Raw genomic sequence first — 19,401 nt, 5'->3', positions numbered from 1 at the left:
GTGACCCCAAACTTTTGAACTGTAGTGTACATGCATGAAACATGCAACTCAACAAGTCAAACACATTAAACATGGTTGGTCCAGCCAACACAAAGTATGATCTTCACAATAAAACAAGACAACAGTCAAAAACAAAGGGAAAACATCTCTCACTAAATCTGAGTGATGTGCATGGGAGTTGCAGAACCAGCAGGTGGAGGCATACAGTACATTGTACATTGTTGTCATTTAACAGACACTCTTTTCCAGTACAGTATGGTACAGCACAGTGTTGTGAATGAAGCCAATCAGACCAACTAGGAGTGAAATCACTACAGGTAACTCAGTGTACAATCTAAATCTTAGACTACATCCAGAAACAGTGTTGAATATTAGATGGTGCTAAACCACACACTTTAGCACCAACTGTTAAGACCTATAGAACCCTTGTTGAGAGAAAATCCTTTAACTTAATATTGAGACTACTATGATCCAAAACAGTCAGTGGTTGTTGGAGTGAACAGAGCCTGGTTAAGACTCTCGAACAGACAGACAGGCAAGTAGAATGAGACAGGATGGGGGACATAAGTATGAGAGCACCAAAGGGAGGGGGATCCATAAGGTACATGTTGGTCATGAGGAGCCAAAGTAGTGTGTTTGGTGTACAGTACTGTAGCCGGTGCAGGTGGCCTAGTGGTTAAGAGTGTTAGGCCAGTAACCACAAGGCCACTAGTTCAAATCCCTGAGCTGACTAGGAGAAAAATCTGTTGATGTTCCCTTATGCAAGGCACTTAACCCTAATTGCTCCTGTAAGTTGCTTTGGATAAGAGTGTTGTGGAGTGAAACTGGGATATACAGTATTTGGGACAATGTTCAACACTGATATAGTATTAATTCATCCAAGTCAGTGAATAAATGTAGTTTAACCCTACAACTAAAATCAATAATTTCTCTTTTATTTTATTGAAATGAAATATCACTTCAATGCCCACAGCAAAGTTTGTTGAAAATGTTACTGAACAAAATGTAAAAAAAAATATTGAACAAAGACAAATGGAGGTAATAAAACACGAGGCAAGTCCATTCAAGAATAAAAATAACATAATATGCACAAAACATCTGAAGTTGACAGATTGACTGAGCAGTAAACTGTGAACAATTAAAACACAGTACATGTAGCTGAACATTTCAATACTGCGTGGAAAAAGGAGGAAATAGATGAAGAATACCCTGGAGATTGAACGAGTGTGAGCACTGACCCTGCTTCTCAGCTGAGAAAATACTGCATTTCCTTCAGCAATACAATGCATAATTGACTTGACCTATGAATCTTTCAATTACATTTCAGTTGGTGTGACTTGAAGGATATTCACTGAGAAAAGCCAAGTGCAACCCAGTAGTTTGCATACAGTGAATTAAATAGATCAGATTGCATGCCTGGATCTATTAGCTTAATAAAATTGAATAGGCGCTTGGTAATGACTTGGTGCTGCTCATCTTTGCCAGGACGCTCTTGAAAAATAGATTTCAAATCTCAATGAGCCCTTCCTGGTCAAATAAATAATAATGTATGGGAGTTGCTGAAGTATAATTATTGCAGCTCTCTGTGTCTAGTGTTGTCCCCCCGAACTCTGACCTTAGCTGTATAGTAGATTGAGACAGTTGAACTGACTCACTCTGTCACAACACAAGGCATTGTGTGGCTCATGGCGTAAAACAATGTAGAACAGCTTCATCCCTCACCTGGGACAACTGGTTTCATGGAGTGTGCATATCACCCCTCAATATCATGGCAGAAAACACAAAGCGTTTAAAGAAGCACCAGAAGATGATGGAGGAGAAGAGCCTCTTCAAAAACAAAACCTGTATAGTCATGGTAAGAAGCATCACCGTTAAAAGGTAACATGGTATCAATGTTTGGAGCCTAAATGAAAGATGTCCTACTGATAGAGAAAGACCACTGTACTGTAAAATATTGTTAGGATGTCAAGGCAGCATAAGAGAGAATATCAAACCACATTGCTTATTAACATCATAATCACACACACAGTCTAGACTGCTGTTTAAAAAGAACAAAATCAACAACACCTCAAATTAAAAACAACTGGGCAGGGATCCGTGGTCATGGCCAACCATTCAGTTCACACCTTCTCCCTTAAACCTCTAGGGTCACTTATACTGTAGTACACTGTATGCTATAGGACAGTCTGGGTCAGAGACAGGGGTCTGGGTCAGAGAGCCAGAGCTTAGAGAACAGGTCATTCATATAATGACCCCATCTATGCTTAGGCTACTAGTGGCATATATGATGTCATCTTAGTTTGCCAATAGCCACCTTGACGCAGCCCAGGAGTACTGTCTCTCTCCTGTACAAAGGAACTTCCATGGGAAGCATTGCTAGGTTGGAGCAGGCAGGCAGGGGCAGCGGTATGACTGGTGGATGTAGCAGTAGAGGTTCATTGAGGACCAGAGGAGGCCGTCTGTCTCAGCTGTGGTAACTGGGCACGGCTTGCTGTTTCTGAGAGAGGCGCAGCAGCTCCTCCCTGATGGCCTTGATGAGGGAAGCTGAGGAGTGGTTGGGGGGAGAGGACTCCTCGGGGGGGTAGATGTCCAGGTGGGCAGAGGGCTCCCTTAGGGAACTCCTACTAGGCATCTGGAACATAGAGGAGGAGGAGTCAGAGTAGCCCAGAAGAACCTGAAGCACAAAGGGAAGGAGGGAACGAAGAAGAGGAAAAAGAGAAGAGTTAAGGAGAAAAGAGGACATATGACTACACTTATCGATATATATTAAGGGATAGTTCATGTACAGATTGACAGCTGGGAGGTAGAAGAACTAGAGTGAACTGTCATGACGTTGGCCTGGGGGTAGGTTTATGACAGTCATAAATACCTCTTCCTCCCCTTTTCCTCTCTCTACCCTACTGATGTGAAATTTGAAAATCCCTTGGTTAACATAGAGATTCTGGGAACATCAGAAGGTGGGGGGAAATTAACTATATTCTTGTTATTCCGACCAATTGAACATATGCGGTAGTACTTAATGAATATGATGTCAGTTCGGTTGTCATCTGAGACATTCTCATCAATCATAAGATGACATAAACTCTACAGTGGAAGGTCTGCACATTGTTTTTATCGGATTCACATGGAATTGTTGTTCAATTTAAATGTTTGAATATAAAATTATTGGTGAAGAGATTAAATGTAATTTTAGCTTCCAATTTAGAGATTTGGGTTTTCATAAGGTTAGGGCTCTGCTCAATCAGTAGCTCGCCCCTGTGAAGGGACATAGGTTATAAAACGTTTCAAACACGCCCTCCTCTCCCTTCCTATATAAAGCCTTGACGACAATATAACCTCCTGTTCCAAGTACGTGAGGTCTACAGCCTCTGCGTTAAAAGGACTAACATGTCAACTACAGAACGAAGGCAACCTCAGCGTGAGCTTTGGTTGTGAATGGTATGAACTTTGAACTCTTATTCACTACAGAAGTGATACCTCCTAGCCGTTGAGTTAGCAACAGCAGCTGCAAACGCGGGCTAGGAAAGAACAGACAGAGTATCCCATCTACCACACAACGACGTTACTACAACGTATCATATTGACCACCAGAGACATTCTTGAAAGGACAAAGGACTCGGTTTGGCAACACGGCCTTCCATCTACCACCAACCTACCGAAGTGCAGCTCAGAGTAAATATTTATTGCATTTTCATTTTCCAAATGGGCCGTAATTTAGAATGCATAAGATGCTGTATTTACGATAGCACAGCTTCTCCCTTTGTCCCTCAGTCTTCCCGCTCTTTCACTCAAACCCAGCCCTTTTCTTTTGTGTAACCAGCTGTCATATCTGTCCCCGCTAGGGACATTTTCCTTTATGACGTAATTTGTAATCAAGATATGATTCATTCTTTGTATATGTAATTCTGTGTGATTAGTTAGGTATTTAGTAAATAAATAATTAAACCCAATTTTGTATTGCTGATTCAACTTGTTAGCCAGGGTTCGTGAAGATAACCAAGAATTTACAATTTTCAGATGAGTCTGAATTAAGGTGAAGATTAATATTGACTGCTATTGATGTAAAATATTACTAGGTCTTTAAGAGTATATTCGGAAGATAACAGCTCTATAAATATTATTTCGTGGTGCCCCGACTCTCTATTTAATTACATTTACATGATTAGCTCAATCAGGTAATATTAATTACGGAGAAAGGATTTTATAGAATAGCATGTCATATCACTTAATCTGGCATAGCCAAAGACAGACAGAACCAACATCCAGATCTACAGAAGTCCAACAGATATGCAGCAGCAATAGAGTATAGAACAACAAGCATGCCATTTTCCTGTATATTTAGAGGACAACTTGAAGAGGAAAATGGAGGTACAGTAAGTCTCATAAGGCAGTGTGAAGCCAGAGCAGGACTCACAGGGTCTCTGGTGGGTCTGAAGTCACCGTCAGAGTAGGGTGCCCAGAATGAGCCTCCAGTCTGACCTGGAGGTGCCCTGCCACCTAATGGGTACCCCCCCTTGATCCGGCTCCCAAGATCCACCTGGTTCAGGTGATTGAGCTGGTTACCTACAAACAGATACACGCACACACACACACACACACACACACACACACACAAAAAACACATCAACCCTCAGCCATTTTTTACACTTAATCCTCTGTCATTTCTAATATGCTTTGATGCAATCCTTCAGTTGAAATGCACTCTGTGCAGCACCAGCACTCCATCAGGCAGAGTCCACATATAGAGTTGAAGTCGGAAGTTTACATATACCTTAGCCAAATACATTTAAACTCAGTTTTTCACAATTCCTGACATTTAATCCATGTAAAAATTCCCTGTCTTAGGTCAGTTAGGATCACCACTTTATTTTAAGAATGTGAAATGTTAGAATAATAGAAGAGAGAATTATTTATTTCAGCTATTATTTCTTTCATCATACCCAGTGGGTCAGAGGTTTACATACACTCAATTAGTATTTGGTAGCATTGCCTTTAAATTGTTTAACTTGGGTCAAACGTTTGAGGTAGCCTTCCACAAGCTTCCCACAATAAATTGGGTGAATTTTGGCCCATTCCTCCTGACAGAGCTGGTGTAACTGAGTCAGGTTTGTAGGCCTCCTTGCTCACACACGCTTTTTCAGTTCTGCCCACACATTTTCTATAGGATTGAGGGCTTTGTGATGGCCACTCCAATACCTTGACTTTGTTGTCCTTAAGCTATTTTGCCACAACTTTGGAAGTATGCTTGGGGTCATTGTCCATTTGGAAGACCCATTTGCAACCAAGCTTTAACTTCCTCACTGATGTCTTGAGATGTTGCTTCAATATATCCACGTAATTTTCCGTCCTCATGATGCCATCCATTTTGTGAAGTGCACCAGTCCCTCCTGCAGCAAAGCACCCCCACAACATGATGCTGCAACCCCCGTGCTTCACGGTTGGGATGGTATTCATCGGCTTTCAAACCTCCCCATTTTCCTCCAAACATAACGATGGTCATTATGGCCAAACAGTTCTATTTTTGTTTCATCAGACCAGAGGACATTTCTCCAAAAAGTATGATCTTTGCCCCCATGTGCAGTTGCAAACAGCAGTCTGACTTTTTTATGGCGGTTTTAGAGCAGTGGCTTCTCCCTTGCTGAGCGGCCTTTCAGGTTATGTCTATATAGGACTCGTTTAACTGTGGATATAGATACTTTTGTACCTGTTTCCTCCAGCATCTTCACAAGGTCCTTTTCTGTTGTTCTGGGATTGATTTGCACTTGTGGCACCAAAGTACATTCATCTCTAGGAGACAGAATGCGTCTCCTTCCTGAGCAGTATGACGACTGCGTGGTCCCATGGTGTTTATACTTGCATACTATTGCTCGTACAGATGAACGTGGTACCTTTGGCATTTGGAAATTGCTCCCAAGGATGAACCAGACTTGTGGAGGGCTACAATATTTTTCTTCTGAGATCTTGGCTGATTTCCTTTGATTTTCCCATGAGATCAACAAAAGGCACTGAGTTTGAAGGTAGGCCTTGAAATACATCCACAGGTACACCTCCAATTGACTCAAATTATGTCAATTAGCCTATCAGAAGCTTCTAAAGCAATGACATAATTTTCAGGGATTTTCCGAGCTGTTTAAAGGCACAGTCAACTTAGTGTATGTAAACTTCTGACCCACTGGAATTGTGATTCAGTGAATTATAAGTGAAATAATCTGTCTGTAAACAATTGTTGTAAAAATTACTTGTGTCATGCACAAAGTAGATGTCCTAACCGACTTGCCAAAATTATAGTTTGTTAACAAGAAGTGGAGTGGTTGAAAAACGAGTTTTAATGACTCCAACCTAAGTGTATGTAAACTTCCGACTTCAACTGTATATGAACTCTCACAGCAAGCCAACAGCCAACCCCAGACTCTTTAATGATTCAATAGAGACAAGGCTGTTTGAGGCTGGCAGGTTTATGGGAGGGGGTGAGTGGTCTGGGTTAAACACAATGGCATACATTCAGTGAATGTTGAGCTGTGTGTGTGTGTGTGTGTGCGTGCATGCATGCACGCATATGTGTACCTGTGGTGCCCCCTACTGGCCGTGGCCTGGTAGACGAGGGCAGGTCTTCAGTGTACAGGCCCCTGGTGGAGTAGTGGCTCTCTGGAGGGAGCTGGTCAACATGTCCTGGGTCACCTGGTGGGTAGTTGGAGCCCAGGCCCTGTCTGAAATACACACAATCTCAAATACTGTTCCTACAGAACAATATCATAGCTTCCATTGTATCGTGCATCAACTGTACAGAAGTGTCGGTCAATATTTCAGTGTGTGGTATGTGTGGTATGTGTGTTTGTGTGTGTGACGTGTATACGTGTGTCTCTCCATATAAGTATTTGCGTGGGTGTGTAAACTAATCAATTATCCAAAAGAAGATAGACCAAAGCAATCGCCACCATGTCTGTGTTTTATTGGGTAGTTAGGAGCCCATCAAATAAAGATGGTCCAGACTAAATCATGTATGAGGCCCAACTCCCTGGCCTGCGAATAAACACCTGCAAGGGAGAGCATCCCCCAACTAAACAACTATAGATAATGTATGGATCAACGTAGCCTAGAGTCATCTGAGGAAAACAATACTCTTCCTTTTCTCTCAGAGTTAGTTATCTACACATAGTATTACATTCAATAACATATTATGACGCATATACACATGATATTGTATCTGTGGTAAGCTACTCACCTCTGTAGTAAACCTTGGAGTGAAGGAGGGGACATTCCTAACTCAGCGTATCTCTGAGGAGAGAAACAGGCATATTGTCAGGACAAAGACACACAGACACTGGGTAGACTCCAGGGACATCCCTGAAGCTTGCAGATCATGTACAATCAAAACAGATATCACCCAATAACCCAGAATAAATCAAGATAAAGCTGGAGCATAACATGGGTATTTCTATTGACTGAATTTTACATGACCCTTTAATACATTTTGGCTGAGAGTCTAGAATCGTACAGCACAGTAATTGGTGTTTTGCAGGAAAGGCTTTTCTGGTTTCTGTTGGATGTTATTTGAACCAGAACAGAGGAATTCAGAACTCTTTCTACACCTGAGCTAGCTAACTGGTTATATATTGGGCTGGTTTTAGACAGAGCTCTTACTCTCTGAATTCATTTCAAATGAAAGGTGGTGAACTTTATAAAACAAAACAGGAACGGTCTAATATTTATTTAGAGCAGCTGAATAGACTGCTGAATAGCAGCTGAATTTGCTCTGATCAAATAGCCTATAATCTGCAGCATATATGTTCTGGTCTTGGTTCAAATGCCCTAAAATGAATTTTGAACAGCAGACAGTGTTATATTTAAGAAAGGAATGCAGTGTAAATCTAAAGTGATGGCATATCCACTATAAATATAGTGTTGGCATTTGTTTGAAGCCGTTGCATCAGGACTGGAAACTCCCTGATTCATAATTTATGATATACTGCTCCTTTGCCTGAGTATACAAAACATTAAGAACACCTGCTTTTTCCATGACAGACTGACCAGGTGAGTCCAGGTGAAATCTATGATCCCTTATTGGCCTCCTGAGTGGCGCAGCGGTCTAAGGCACTGTATCTCAGTGCAAGAGGCGCCACTGCAGTGCCTGGTTTGAATCCAGGTTACATCACATCTGGCCGTGATTGGGTGGCGCACAATGGGCCCAGTGTTGGCCAGGGTAGGCCGTCATTGTAAATAAGAATTTCTTCTTAACTGACTTGCCTAGTTAAATAACAATTTAAAAATATTATGGATGTCCCTTGTTAAATCCACTTGAATCATTGTAGATGAAGGGGAGGAGACAGGTTAAAGAAGCATTTGTAAGCCTCGAGACAATTGAGACATTGTGTACGTGTGCCATTTAGAGGGCGCACCAGTTTGTGTCATGAACTACAAAGCTGCTGGGTTTTTCCACACACAAATGTTTCCTGTGTGTATCAAAAATGGTCCACGACCCAAAGGACATCCAGCCAACTTGACAGAACTGTGGGAAGCAATGGAGTCAACATGGGCCAACATCCCTGTGGAACACTTTCGACACCTTGTAGAGCCTATGCCCTGACAAATTGAGGCTGTTCTGAGGGCAAATAGGGGGGGTGATGCTCCATATTAGGAAGGTGTTCCTAATGTTTGGTATACTCAGTGTATATAATATTGTAAATCTTTCTAATATAATCAGAGTTAATTTAAATCAGAACATATATCTAGAGTATTCCAGAGCAGGCTGAAGTCACATTTACAGTTCAGTTGTGCTAGGTAATCAATAGGTCTATTGAAAGGCCTAGTACTTACTGAGGAGAACGGGCTCAGGGCTGGGTAGGTAGTACCCCAGGGGCGGGCTCCACCACGAGGTGGGGGGCTGGAGCTGGGGGGGTTGGAGTTGACACCGGGCAGGGTGATGCCGGCAGTGCTGCCCTGGGAGGTGGGGGAGACCAGGGCGAAGGCATCGTCCAGCAGGGAGTGCATCTGCTGCCTGGCCTCCTCGATGGAGGGCTGGGGGGGCATGTAGGGGGGAGGTTGAGGGGCGTGCCCCGGAGGGGGCGAGATGGGGCCCAGGAACACGTCGTCGTTGGGGGAGGGGGTCCCAGACTCTGGGGCCTGGTCAGGGTCCGACTGGGAACAATACAGGGTTCATACACATTTTGAGATGGAATTTCATGACTTTCCCATGACTTCCCCACGACATTTAACCAAATTTCCATGACCAACGATTGGCGGCGTCTCTATGTACGTATACAAAAGTAAGTGTAATGTAATAGACACTGTGCGCCTGCTCTCTGATCCCATACCCTCTCCTGTTGTTGAGCAAGGAACTTAACAACCCCCCCCCCCCTCCCCAAAGTAGAATACATGTTAGGCAACTGTATAAAACACATGTGGTCAACCCTCAGTCTGGAGAGAAATTGGGTGTGCAGGCTTTTGATCAAGCCCTGCTCAAACACATCAGAGCCAGTTTATCAAGGTCTGGTTGAGAAGCTCATTTCTAAAATGTAGTTTGCCAGAGGGGGACTGGAATAAAACCCTGCGCACCCATTAGCGCTCCTGGATGATGGTTGACCCCCCGTGATGTAAAACACTGCAACATTACAACCAAATACGTTTGATGCCAATACACTGGGTGCCCAAATCAACTGGAGGCATCATTAAATCTAATATTTTTCCTAATGCAAATGATTAGAGTCACCACGATTGAACCGAATCCCAACTAAGACAATGGCGAAGTGAATTGTTTGTTTTGTCAAAAATAATTGTTTAAATGAATCATATGAATCGTTAAAAAAAGTACATCTACTTTGTATGGCCTTATTTGTGATGTCGGTGGAAAGTTTTTGGGGAGATGACGAAAACAATAATACATGCTATCAGTTAACTAGAGGGTACAACATTTGTTTTAAAATGGCTACATAGTTAGTCTGTTCTGTATCATATTTTATAGGCTAGGTCTACCTGATGCTGCAATGTCCGACGGCCCACTCGTCTTGCAAACACAGACTGCTGAAGTGTCATTCTGACCATGGCTGATATGTTGATTTTTAGTTGATAATTTCCCAAAATTTTCCAGGCCTGGAAAATACTATTTTAAAATTCCATGACAGGATTTTCTTGACCGTACTAACTCTGACAATAAGAGACTCAATTTTTCTAATGTATTACTAATGTTAAGAGAGGAGAGGGGGGAAATTAACATTCATGTTTAATGTACAGTATGTTACGTCTGGACCCGGACCATCGCTCTCTGTTAACATTATGGTACTCTTTTAAAGCACCCTTTTATCCTTGCTCTGGTTGAGATCTCCATTGGAGGAATATTGATGTATTTTTGTCTGTGTGAGTAGTTTGTCTGTGTGAGTGGTTTGTCTGTGTGAGTGTACCAGTAGATGCGGGTGGGAGGAGCTATAGAAGGAATATAGAATGGGATAAATGGAACGGACTCAAACGTGGCTTCCATATGTTTGATTCTGTTCCATTTCCCATTCCAGCCATTACAATGAGTCAGTCCTTATAGCTCCTCCCACCAGCCTCCACTGGTGTATACAATATGTTCCACAGGTATACCCACCACATAGGCCACGTTGTTGACCCCAGGGTATTTCCTGTAGGTGCCGTCACTGTCGTTGGAGATGAGCCGGTCCTTGTCTGCGTCAGTCAGGCTGCCGTTCAACTGGTGCTTCTTCCTCTGCTTGGGAGAACGTCTCCCCCTGCCACTGAGAGACACATGTCAATACAGAGTAGTAGCCCACCTTTACATACAGTTGCTTCCCTCACTTCATGGCAGAGAAAACACCCATCGACAAACACACTAAAATGGCACCCTATTCCCTATAGCTCACAAATATTGACCACTTGGTCTGAAAATGGCACCCTATTCCCTATAGTGCACTCAAAAGAAGTACACTCAAAAGTAGTGCGCTATATAGGGAATAGGGTTCTATTCCAGATGCAACCACAGAGACAGAATCAAAACTTGTAGGCCAGGAATCATATACTGGTCGTTTGGAATGGAATCCCAGCAATTTGAATAGAGACATCAGACTGTTCAGGGTTTATTATTTAAGGGAGATAGCTTTTTCTGTTTCCCTAACATGTTTGCAAACTGAAGGAGCATTTTTATAATATGTTATACAGTGCATTTGGAAAGTTTTCAGACCCCTTGAATAGTTCCACATTTTGTTACAGCTTTATTCTAAAATGGAATAGATTTTTATCCCCTCAATCTGCACACAATACCCCATAATGACAAAGCAAAATAAGTTTTAAAGCATTCAGACCCTTTGTTCAGTACTTTGTTGAAGCATCTTTGGCAGCGATTACAACCGAGTCTTCTTGGGTCTGACGCTACAAGCTTAGCACACCTGTATTTGGGGAGTTTCGCTCATTCTTCTCTGGAGATCCTCTCAAGCTGTCAGGTTGGATTGGGAGTGTTGCTGCACAGCTATTTTCAGGTCTCTCCAGAGATGTTCAACCAGGTTCAAGTCTGGGCTCTGGCTGGGCCACTCAAGGACATTCAGAGACTTGTCCCGAAGCCACTCTTGCGCTCTCTTAGCTGAGTGCTTAGGGTTGTTTTCCTATCGGAAGGTGAACCTTCGTCCCAGTCTGAGGTCCTGAGTGCTCTGGAGCAGTTTTTCATCAAGGATCGCTCTGTACTTTGCTCCATTCATCTTTCCCTTGATCCTGACTAGTCTCCCAGTCCCTGCCGCTGAAAAATATCCCCACAGCATGATGCTGCCACCACCATGCTTCACCGTAGGGATGGCGCCAGGTGCCCTCCAGATGTAAGAATCTTTAGGTGCCTTTTGACCAAACTCCAAGCGGTGGCTGTCATGTGCCTTTTACTGAGGAGTGGCTTCCGTCTGGTCACTCCACGATAACGGCCTGATTGATGGAGTGCTGCAGAGATGTTTGTCCTTCTGGAAGATTCTCCCATCTCCACAGAGGAACTCTGAAGCTCTGTCAGAGTGACCATCAGGATCTTGGTCACCTCCCTAACCAAGGCCTTTCTCCCGATTGCTCAGTTTGGCCGGATGGCCAGCTCTAGGAAGAGTCTTGGTGGTTCCAAACTTCTTCCATTTAAGAATGATGGAGGCCACTGTGTTCTTGGGGACATTCAATGCTGCAGAAATGTTTTGGTACCCTTCCCCAGATCTGTGCCTCGACACAGTCCTGTCTCGGGGCTCTAAGGATAATTCCTTCGACCTCATGGCTTGGTTTTTGTTCTGACATGCATTGTCAACTGTGGGACCTTATATAGACAGGTGTGTACCTTTCCAAATCATGTCCAATCAATTGAATTTACAACAGGTGGACTCCAAGTTGTAGAAACATCTCAAGGATGGTCAATGGAAACAGGACGCAACTGAGCTCAATTTCGAGTCTTATAGCAAAGGGTCTGAATACCTATGTAAATAAGCTATTTCTGTTTTAATTTTATTTTATTATAAATGTACTACCATTTCTAAAAACCTGTTTTCACTTTGCCATTATTGGGTATTATGTGTAGACTGATGAGGATTTTTATTTATTTAATACATTTTAGAATAAGGCTGTAACATAACAAAATGTGGAAAATGTCAAATGTCAAAATGTCTCTCACACTGGTAGATTTCTCCTCATTGTGACTGCTAAACGCATGCAATGCGGAACAATCTGAAAGACACTGAAAGTTTCTCCAGAGTTCAAAGTTATCACAACAAACAACAAAACAAATTTGTCAAAATATTTCTGGATGGTGAACATCTCCAAAAATGATTTTTCTCTGACAGTCATTTGCAAAAATAGATGGATGACTAATACTCTTGAAAATCCGTTTTAAAACGAGAAACATACAGACATACTGATATCACAAGGGTGATAATTAACTTTAAAATAATTATCTAGCTCAATTATCTAACGTCATTGGCAGATAATTTAGCTTATTTTAACAACAAAAAAAGAGTAATACAAGTCATTTAGGAACTAGCTTTCTTGAGATTAATAGAGGTGTGCCCCAGGGTTCCGTTTAGCTCCTGTGTTGTTCTCAATTTTTATTCATGATTTGGGAAATGGGATGCAACCAGCAAAGTTACAGAGGACACAGTCATATATTCATGTGCTCCTTCTCTGGTTCAGGCTGTTGAAGAGCTCTAGACTGCTTCTCAGTCACTGAAAAACTGGTCTTGAATATACAAAAAACTAAATTCATTACCTTTACCGGAGCTAGAACTCTGCCAGAGAATATTAGCATTGTCACATCTGGTGGCTTATCCATTGAAAAAGTGTCCTCCTACAAACACCTAGGTATTTGTCCTGGTGGGAGATCTGTCGACGTGCCCTTGAGCAAGGCATTGACCCTGGATGCTCCTGTGTGTCACTCTGAATGGGAGTCTGTTGGATGACTGGTATGATGTAGTAGTTGAGCGGCCTCACTACAAGTATATTGTATGTTTTGGATATTCAATAAAAAAATACCTAAGTATTTGGTTGGATGACAAGTTGTCCTTTAACGTTAATGTGGATAATATTGTGACAAAGCTTAAATTGAAATTGGGTTTTTATTTTCATAATAAGGCTTGCTTATGGATAGAAAGAAGCTTGTTCGGGCCACTTTTCTCTCTGTAATTGATTATGGTGACTTGTGTATATGCATTCAACTTCCGTCTTGCAGAGACTGGACTGGACATGCATCCTTGCGCTTTATTACAAATGCCAAGTCACTCACCCACTATTGCACTTTGTACCAAATGGTAGGTTGGACCTCACTTTATATGCGCAGAAAGATACATTTGTATGTGTTCATCTACAAAGCCCTTTTGGGTGAACTCCCTCTTTACCTCTGTAGTCTGGTCTCCTTCACCAGCAGCAGTTACCATACCCGGTCTGCTAGGTGGTTGCTACTTAAAGTCCCCAGGACATTCACAGTATTAGACAAGACTGCCTTCTCTTCTTGTGCACCAGACGCATGGAATAATCTACAATCCATGCTTCATCTAGATATGTTAGTGACCCTGAATTAATTAAAAATATTGATGGTGGACTCTGTTACAGAGGAGTGTAAATGCTTTTCTTAGGCAGGATCATGTTGTTGTATCGTATTGTTGTATGTTTTAATTATGTAATGTATTGATTGTTGCTGCCTTGGCCATGTCTCCCTTGAAAAACTCTGGATCTCAATGGGTTTTTCCTGGTTAAATAAAAGGTACAAACTACACTTAAGACGATCAAGGTGAAATATCTTTAAAAATATCTTGAAATATGGCATTTGATAATTTAGCTTGGTAAGAAAACCTTTTTTTAAGTGAATTATCACTCAATATCAGATCTTTAGACTTGCTTAGATTGAACTTTTTGCAGTGTGCAGCTTTCTCCGATACATGTTGCCTACTGTACGCACACCCCTCCCTGTGTGCACCCTACCCCTCCCCTACCCCCAAAAAACCTGACCTCTTTTTAGGCTCCATGAACAGTGAGGGCATGTGGATGTCAGGGTTCAGGATCTTGTCGATCTGCATCTGGGCCTTGTGGTAGATGTGGTCCTGGTCCTTGGGGTCAGTGGTCAGACCATTGTCTACCAGGTCGTCCATGGCAGGGAAGTCATAGTGACCCTTCCTCTTGGCCCGCAGACGGATCTTGTTACGGTGGTGCTCGATCTCAGACTTATGCCTCAACGCCACCTGGATCTAAATAATAGACATGACTGCAGTGAGAAACACCTGGCCAGACGCAACTTTACTATACATAATGTATATTTCATTTAACCATGATTTATATTCACTGAGTGTATAAAACATGAGGAACCCCTTCCTAATATTGAGTTGCAGCCCTTTTTGCCCTCAGAACAGCCTCAATTTGTCGGGGCATGGACTCTACAAGGTGTTAAAAGCGTTCCACAGGGATGCTGCCCATATTGACTCCAATGCTTCCCACAGTTGTGTCAAATTGTTTGGATGTCCTTTGGGTGGTGGACCATTCCTGATACACACAGGAAATTGTTGGATGTGAAAAACCCAGCAGCGTTGCAGTTCTTGACACACTCAAACCGGTGTGCCCGGCACATACTACCATACCCCGTTCAAAGGCACTTCAATATTTTGTCTTGCCATTCAGTCTCAGAATGGCACAAACATACAATCAAGGCTTAAAAATCTTTCTTTAACCTGTCTCCTCTCCTTCATCTACACTGATTGAAGTGAATTTAACATCAATAAGGGATCCTAGCTTTCACCTGGTCAGTCTATGTCATGAAAGGGCAGGTGTTCCTGATGTTTTCTACACTCTGTAGGTTAGTCTCATTAACATAAAATCCATTTTCTCTGTATGTCCAGACAGGAGGGAGAGAGGATCACAGACGTCTACTGTTTATACATGCTCCATGTAAGGTAATGAATGACATTACTGTAACCTGTATACATGTCTGAGTAAGAGTGTTAGTGTGTGAGCGGGTCAGTGTCTCACCTCCTTGTTAAAGCTGCTGTGTGTCTCTGGCCCTCTGCCGTTAATACCGTTGACAGTGGGGCTGTGGTGCTGGGGCGGGACAGCCATGGGCTGCATGGCGATCAGCTGAATCTTATTGGACAGGCGACGGGTGCCGTCGGCCGAGCGCGACATGCGGTCCACATGCTCAAAGATGGAGGCAGAGGAGAGATGCTCGTCATGGCCGTTCATGGGAGGAGGACCTGAAGGAGACCAGGGAGATTGATTAAGGTCAACATCACAACCAGGCAAGGTCTGGAAGTTTGAAGGGGCTCCCGAGGGGCGCAGCGGTCTAAAGCACTGCATCTCAGTGCTAGAGGCACCACTACAGACACCCTAGTTCGATTCCAGGCTGTATCACAACTGGACGTGATTGGGAGTCCCATAGGGCGGTGCACAATTGGCAAAGGGTCGTCTGGGTTTGGCCGGTGTAGGCCGTCATTGTAAATAAGAATTTATTCTTAACTGACTTGCCTAGTTAAATAAAGGTTAAATAAAAAAAAGTCACAGGTGTCATGTAACTCTTTACACCACCAGGGGGTAGATCCTTTATTCAGCAAGGGAAGTCAATGAGAACAAATGTTCTCAAATTCTCTTTTACATTAACTAGCATTCTCTGTGCACAGATGATTCTTTTCAGCACTGAATTGGATGAATCATTTAACCATTAACCAGATGATTTGTAATGATGACAAGTCTGATGTTTACCAATGTTAGACACTTATTCAGATGTTTGGTAGCCTACAAGGAACTACAATAAAAAGGTCTAAGCTTGTTGTTCAAGATTCATTGTTCCCCACCTCTGAGAGGTGACAGCTCAATACTGGTTATTGATGAGATGCACAACAGAAAGCAATCACAACATAATGGACGTCACATCACGGTCACACAGACAGCAGCTACAAGTCACAAAGCCTCATGTCTACAAAACCGACAGACAGAAGAATAACTCTTACCAATTCTATTCTTTCCTGCAAGCCACAAAGTTAAGGGAAAACAGCAGACAGAAAGCAAGATAGAAGTTAAAAAGAATGCAATCCTGTTTGAAATATATTGACATAAGCTACAGTTTGTCCTCACATTTCAATAGACCTAGGTCAGAGACAGTCTCAGACATTAGAAAAAATACAAGTCTTAGCATAGCTCTATCTCCTCATAGTTGTGTATACACTACTCTGAGTGCTATGTCAGGTCTTGGGCCATGTGTATACACTATTCTGAGTGCTATGTCAGGTCTTGTACCATGTGCATATGCTATGTCAGGTCTTGGACCATGTGTATACACTACTGAGTGCTATGTCAGGTCTTGGACCATGTGTATACGCTCCTGAGTGCTATGTCAGGTCTTGAACCATGTGTATACACTATTCTAAGTGCTATATCTGGTCTTGGACCATGTGTATACACTACTCTGAGTGCTATGTCAGGTCTTGAACCATGTGTATACACTACTCTGAGTGCTATGTCAGGTCTTGGACCATGTGTATACACTACACTGAGTACTATGTCAGGTCTTGTACCATGTGCATATGCTATGTCAGGTCTTGGACCATGTGTATACACTACTCTGAGTGCTATGTCAGGTCTTGGACCATGTGTATACACTACTGAGTGCTATGTCAGGTCTTGGACCATGTGTATACGCTATGTCAGGTCTTGGACCATGTGTATACACTACTGAGTGCTATGTCAGGTCTTGTACCATGTGTATACACTACTCTGAGTGCTATGTCAGGTCTTGGACCATGTGTATACACTACTGAGTGCTATGTCAGGTCTTGGACCATGTGTATACGCTATGTCAGGTCTTAGACCATGTGTATACACTACTGAGTGCTATGTCAGGTCTTGGACTATGTGTATATACTACTCTGAGTGCTATGTCAGGTCTTGAACCATGTGTATACACTACTCTGAGTGCTATGTCAGGTCTTGGACCATGTGTATACACTACTCTGAGTGCTATGTCAGGTCTTGGACCATGTGTATACACTACTCTGAGTGCTATGTCAGGTCTTGGACCATGTGTATACACTACTCTGAGTGCTATGTCAGGTCTTGGACCATGTGTATACACTACTCTGAGTGCTATGTCAGGTCTTGGATATAGCAGAATCAGGACAGACAGAGGACAGAGCAACTCATTTAGAAGAAGAAATGCCAGTGCTGATAATAACATTTGGTCTCCTAGCCTCAGCTAAGCCTATTTAGACTGAGGGGAAAAGGGACGGAGGCTGTGTTTAGCATGCTGAGGAGCAGCCTTGAGAGGTAGAATGTGTGTGCGAGAGGTAGTGTGTGTGTGCGAGAGGTAGTGTGTGTTTGTGAGAGGTAGTGTGTGTGTGAGAGAGGCAGTCTGTGTGTGAGAGAGGCAGTGTGTGTGTGTTGGTAAGACACAATGTGAGTGTGTGTGAGTGTACGGCAGATTGCAGGAGGAAGGGATGTGACGTCGTACTGCTGGAACCTTTCCTCTGTGGTGAGTCAGGTTCAGTCTGTACCTGGCTGGCCTACCCCCCTTTCACACTAACGCAGTCTCTCTTCCTTCTGTCTCTCTCTGTCTCTCCTTCGCTCCTGGTCTATCCATCAGTTGCTTGTATCTCTTCCTCAGTCTCTCTATTCTCCTGTTTAACCTCTCAACATGAGTTGCTCTTTCTCTTTGTCTCTCTCCCCTCTCCTCCCCCTCCTCCTCCTCTTCTCTTTGTGTACGTGAGAGCATGGATGTGATCCAATGTTGCCATGGACACTTGCCATTTAAAACATTGATTGGGATCTTGCGGGCCTGCTTGCTGTCGTTGGGCATGGCGAAGGCTCTCAGGTTCTCCTCGGCTAACTCCTTATCACGATCACCGGACCCAGCGCTCACCATGGAGTCCCTGTCTGACGGAGAGATCCTGTCCCTGAAAACACACACACCCATGTCATTGAAGCAAATAGGTGTACATGCACACATGTAAGAACACATACGATACGTGCCACACATACACTACCGTTCAAAAGTTTGGGGTCACTTAGAAATGTCCTCGTTTTTAAAAGCAATTATTTTGTTCATTAAAATAACATCAAATTGATCAGAAATACAGTGTAGATATTGTTCATGTTGTAAATAACTATTGGAGCTGGAAACGTCAGATTTTTTTAATGGAATATCTACATAGGCGTACAGAGGCCCATTATCAGCAACCATCACTCCTGTGTTCCAATGTCATGTTGTGTTAGCTAATCCAAGTTTCTAGTTAAAAAAAAAAAATGCTAAACTTGGATTAGCTAACACAACGTGCCATTGGAACACAGAAGTGATGGTTGCTGATAATGGGCCTCTGTACTCCTATGTAGATATTCCATTTAAAAAAATCTACCGTTTCCTGAAACAATAGTCATTTACAACATTAACAATGTCTACACTGTATTTCAGATCAATTTGATGTTATTTTAAATGGACAAAATAGTGCTTTTTAAAAATAGGTCAACAGAACAAAACACTATAGTTATCAATCCATCAGGGGAAATCCTTTTTGTAATGGCTTTTCTTCGAAAGAAATAAACTTTTTGTCATAATCGATCACCAGTATTATTCCCATTGACAGTATCATTAAATTCCTATCCAACACTATGAGAACAGCTGCCCAGAATGGAAGACATCTCTTTTAATGCTCTACATTAGTGACAATGTGACAGCAACCCATCACACTCATCACCGGATTGAGAGTGCTCACTGCCACTCTAGCATTCAAGCCTAATTTATCTGCTATTAGCTAAAGCAATTAGCGAGAAGAAATGATCTTTTAGTCAGAGCGACCATTCTGTCTCACGAGAATAGACCATCTCCTATTGACACCATTGATTTAGCTGTGGTGGTGTGACTGTGAAGAGGCCAGCGTTAGGTTACTCCGAAACTGGTGTGTAGGTCATGGTGGCGACTGAGCGGGCAACAGTAGA

General features: G+C 42.7%; 1 protein-coding gene across 1 annotated transcript in view; it reads right to left on the bottom strand.

Moving 5' to 3' along the window:
* Positions 1–1,460: 1,460 nt before the first annotated feature.
* Positions 1,461–19,401, bottom strand: part of LOC139374099 (UPF0606 protein KIAA1549-like) — an 83,791-nt gene continuing 65,850 nt past the window's right edge. The window contains exons 13-22 of the mRNA XM_071115094.1: positions 18,214–18,362; positions 16,425–16,439; positions 15,451–15,671; positions 14,440–14,675; positions 10,583–10,727; positions 8,815–9,135; positions 7,223–7,275; positions 6,565–6,707; positions 4,415–4,563; positions 1,461–2,674 (exon numbers count right to left, since the gene is read on the bottom strand). Of these exons, the coding sequence (XP_070971195.1) occupies positions 2,465–2,674; positions 4,415–4,563; positions 6,565–6,707; positions 7,223–7,275; positions 8,815–9,135; positions 10,583–10,727; positions 14,440–14,675; positions 15,451–15,671; positions 16,425–16,439; positions 18,214–18,362 (1,642 nt within the window). The 3' untranslated portion in view covers positions 1,461–2,464. The remainder of the gene's footprint in view (positions 2,675–4,414; positions 4,564–6,564; positions 6,708–7,222; positions 7,276–8,814; positions 9,136–10,582; positions 10,728–14,439; positions 14,676–15,450; positions 15,672–16,424; positions 16,440–18,213; positions 18,363–19,401) is intronic.

This window comes from Oncorhynchus clarkii, chromosome 2 (genome assembly GCF_045791955.1).
Source record: "Oncorhynchus clarkii lewisi isolate Uvic-CL-2024 chromosome 2, UVic_Ocla_1.0, whole genome shotgun sequence".
NCBI lineage: Eukaryota > Metazoa > Chordata > Actinopteri > Salmoniformes > Salmonidae > Oncorhynchus > Oncorhynchus clarkii.
This window is presented reverse-complemented; position numbering and strand designations above follow the sequence as displayed.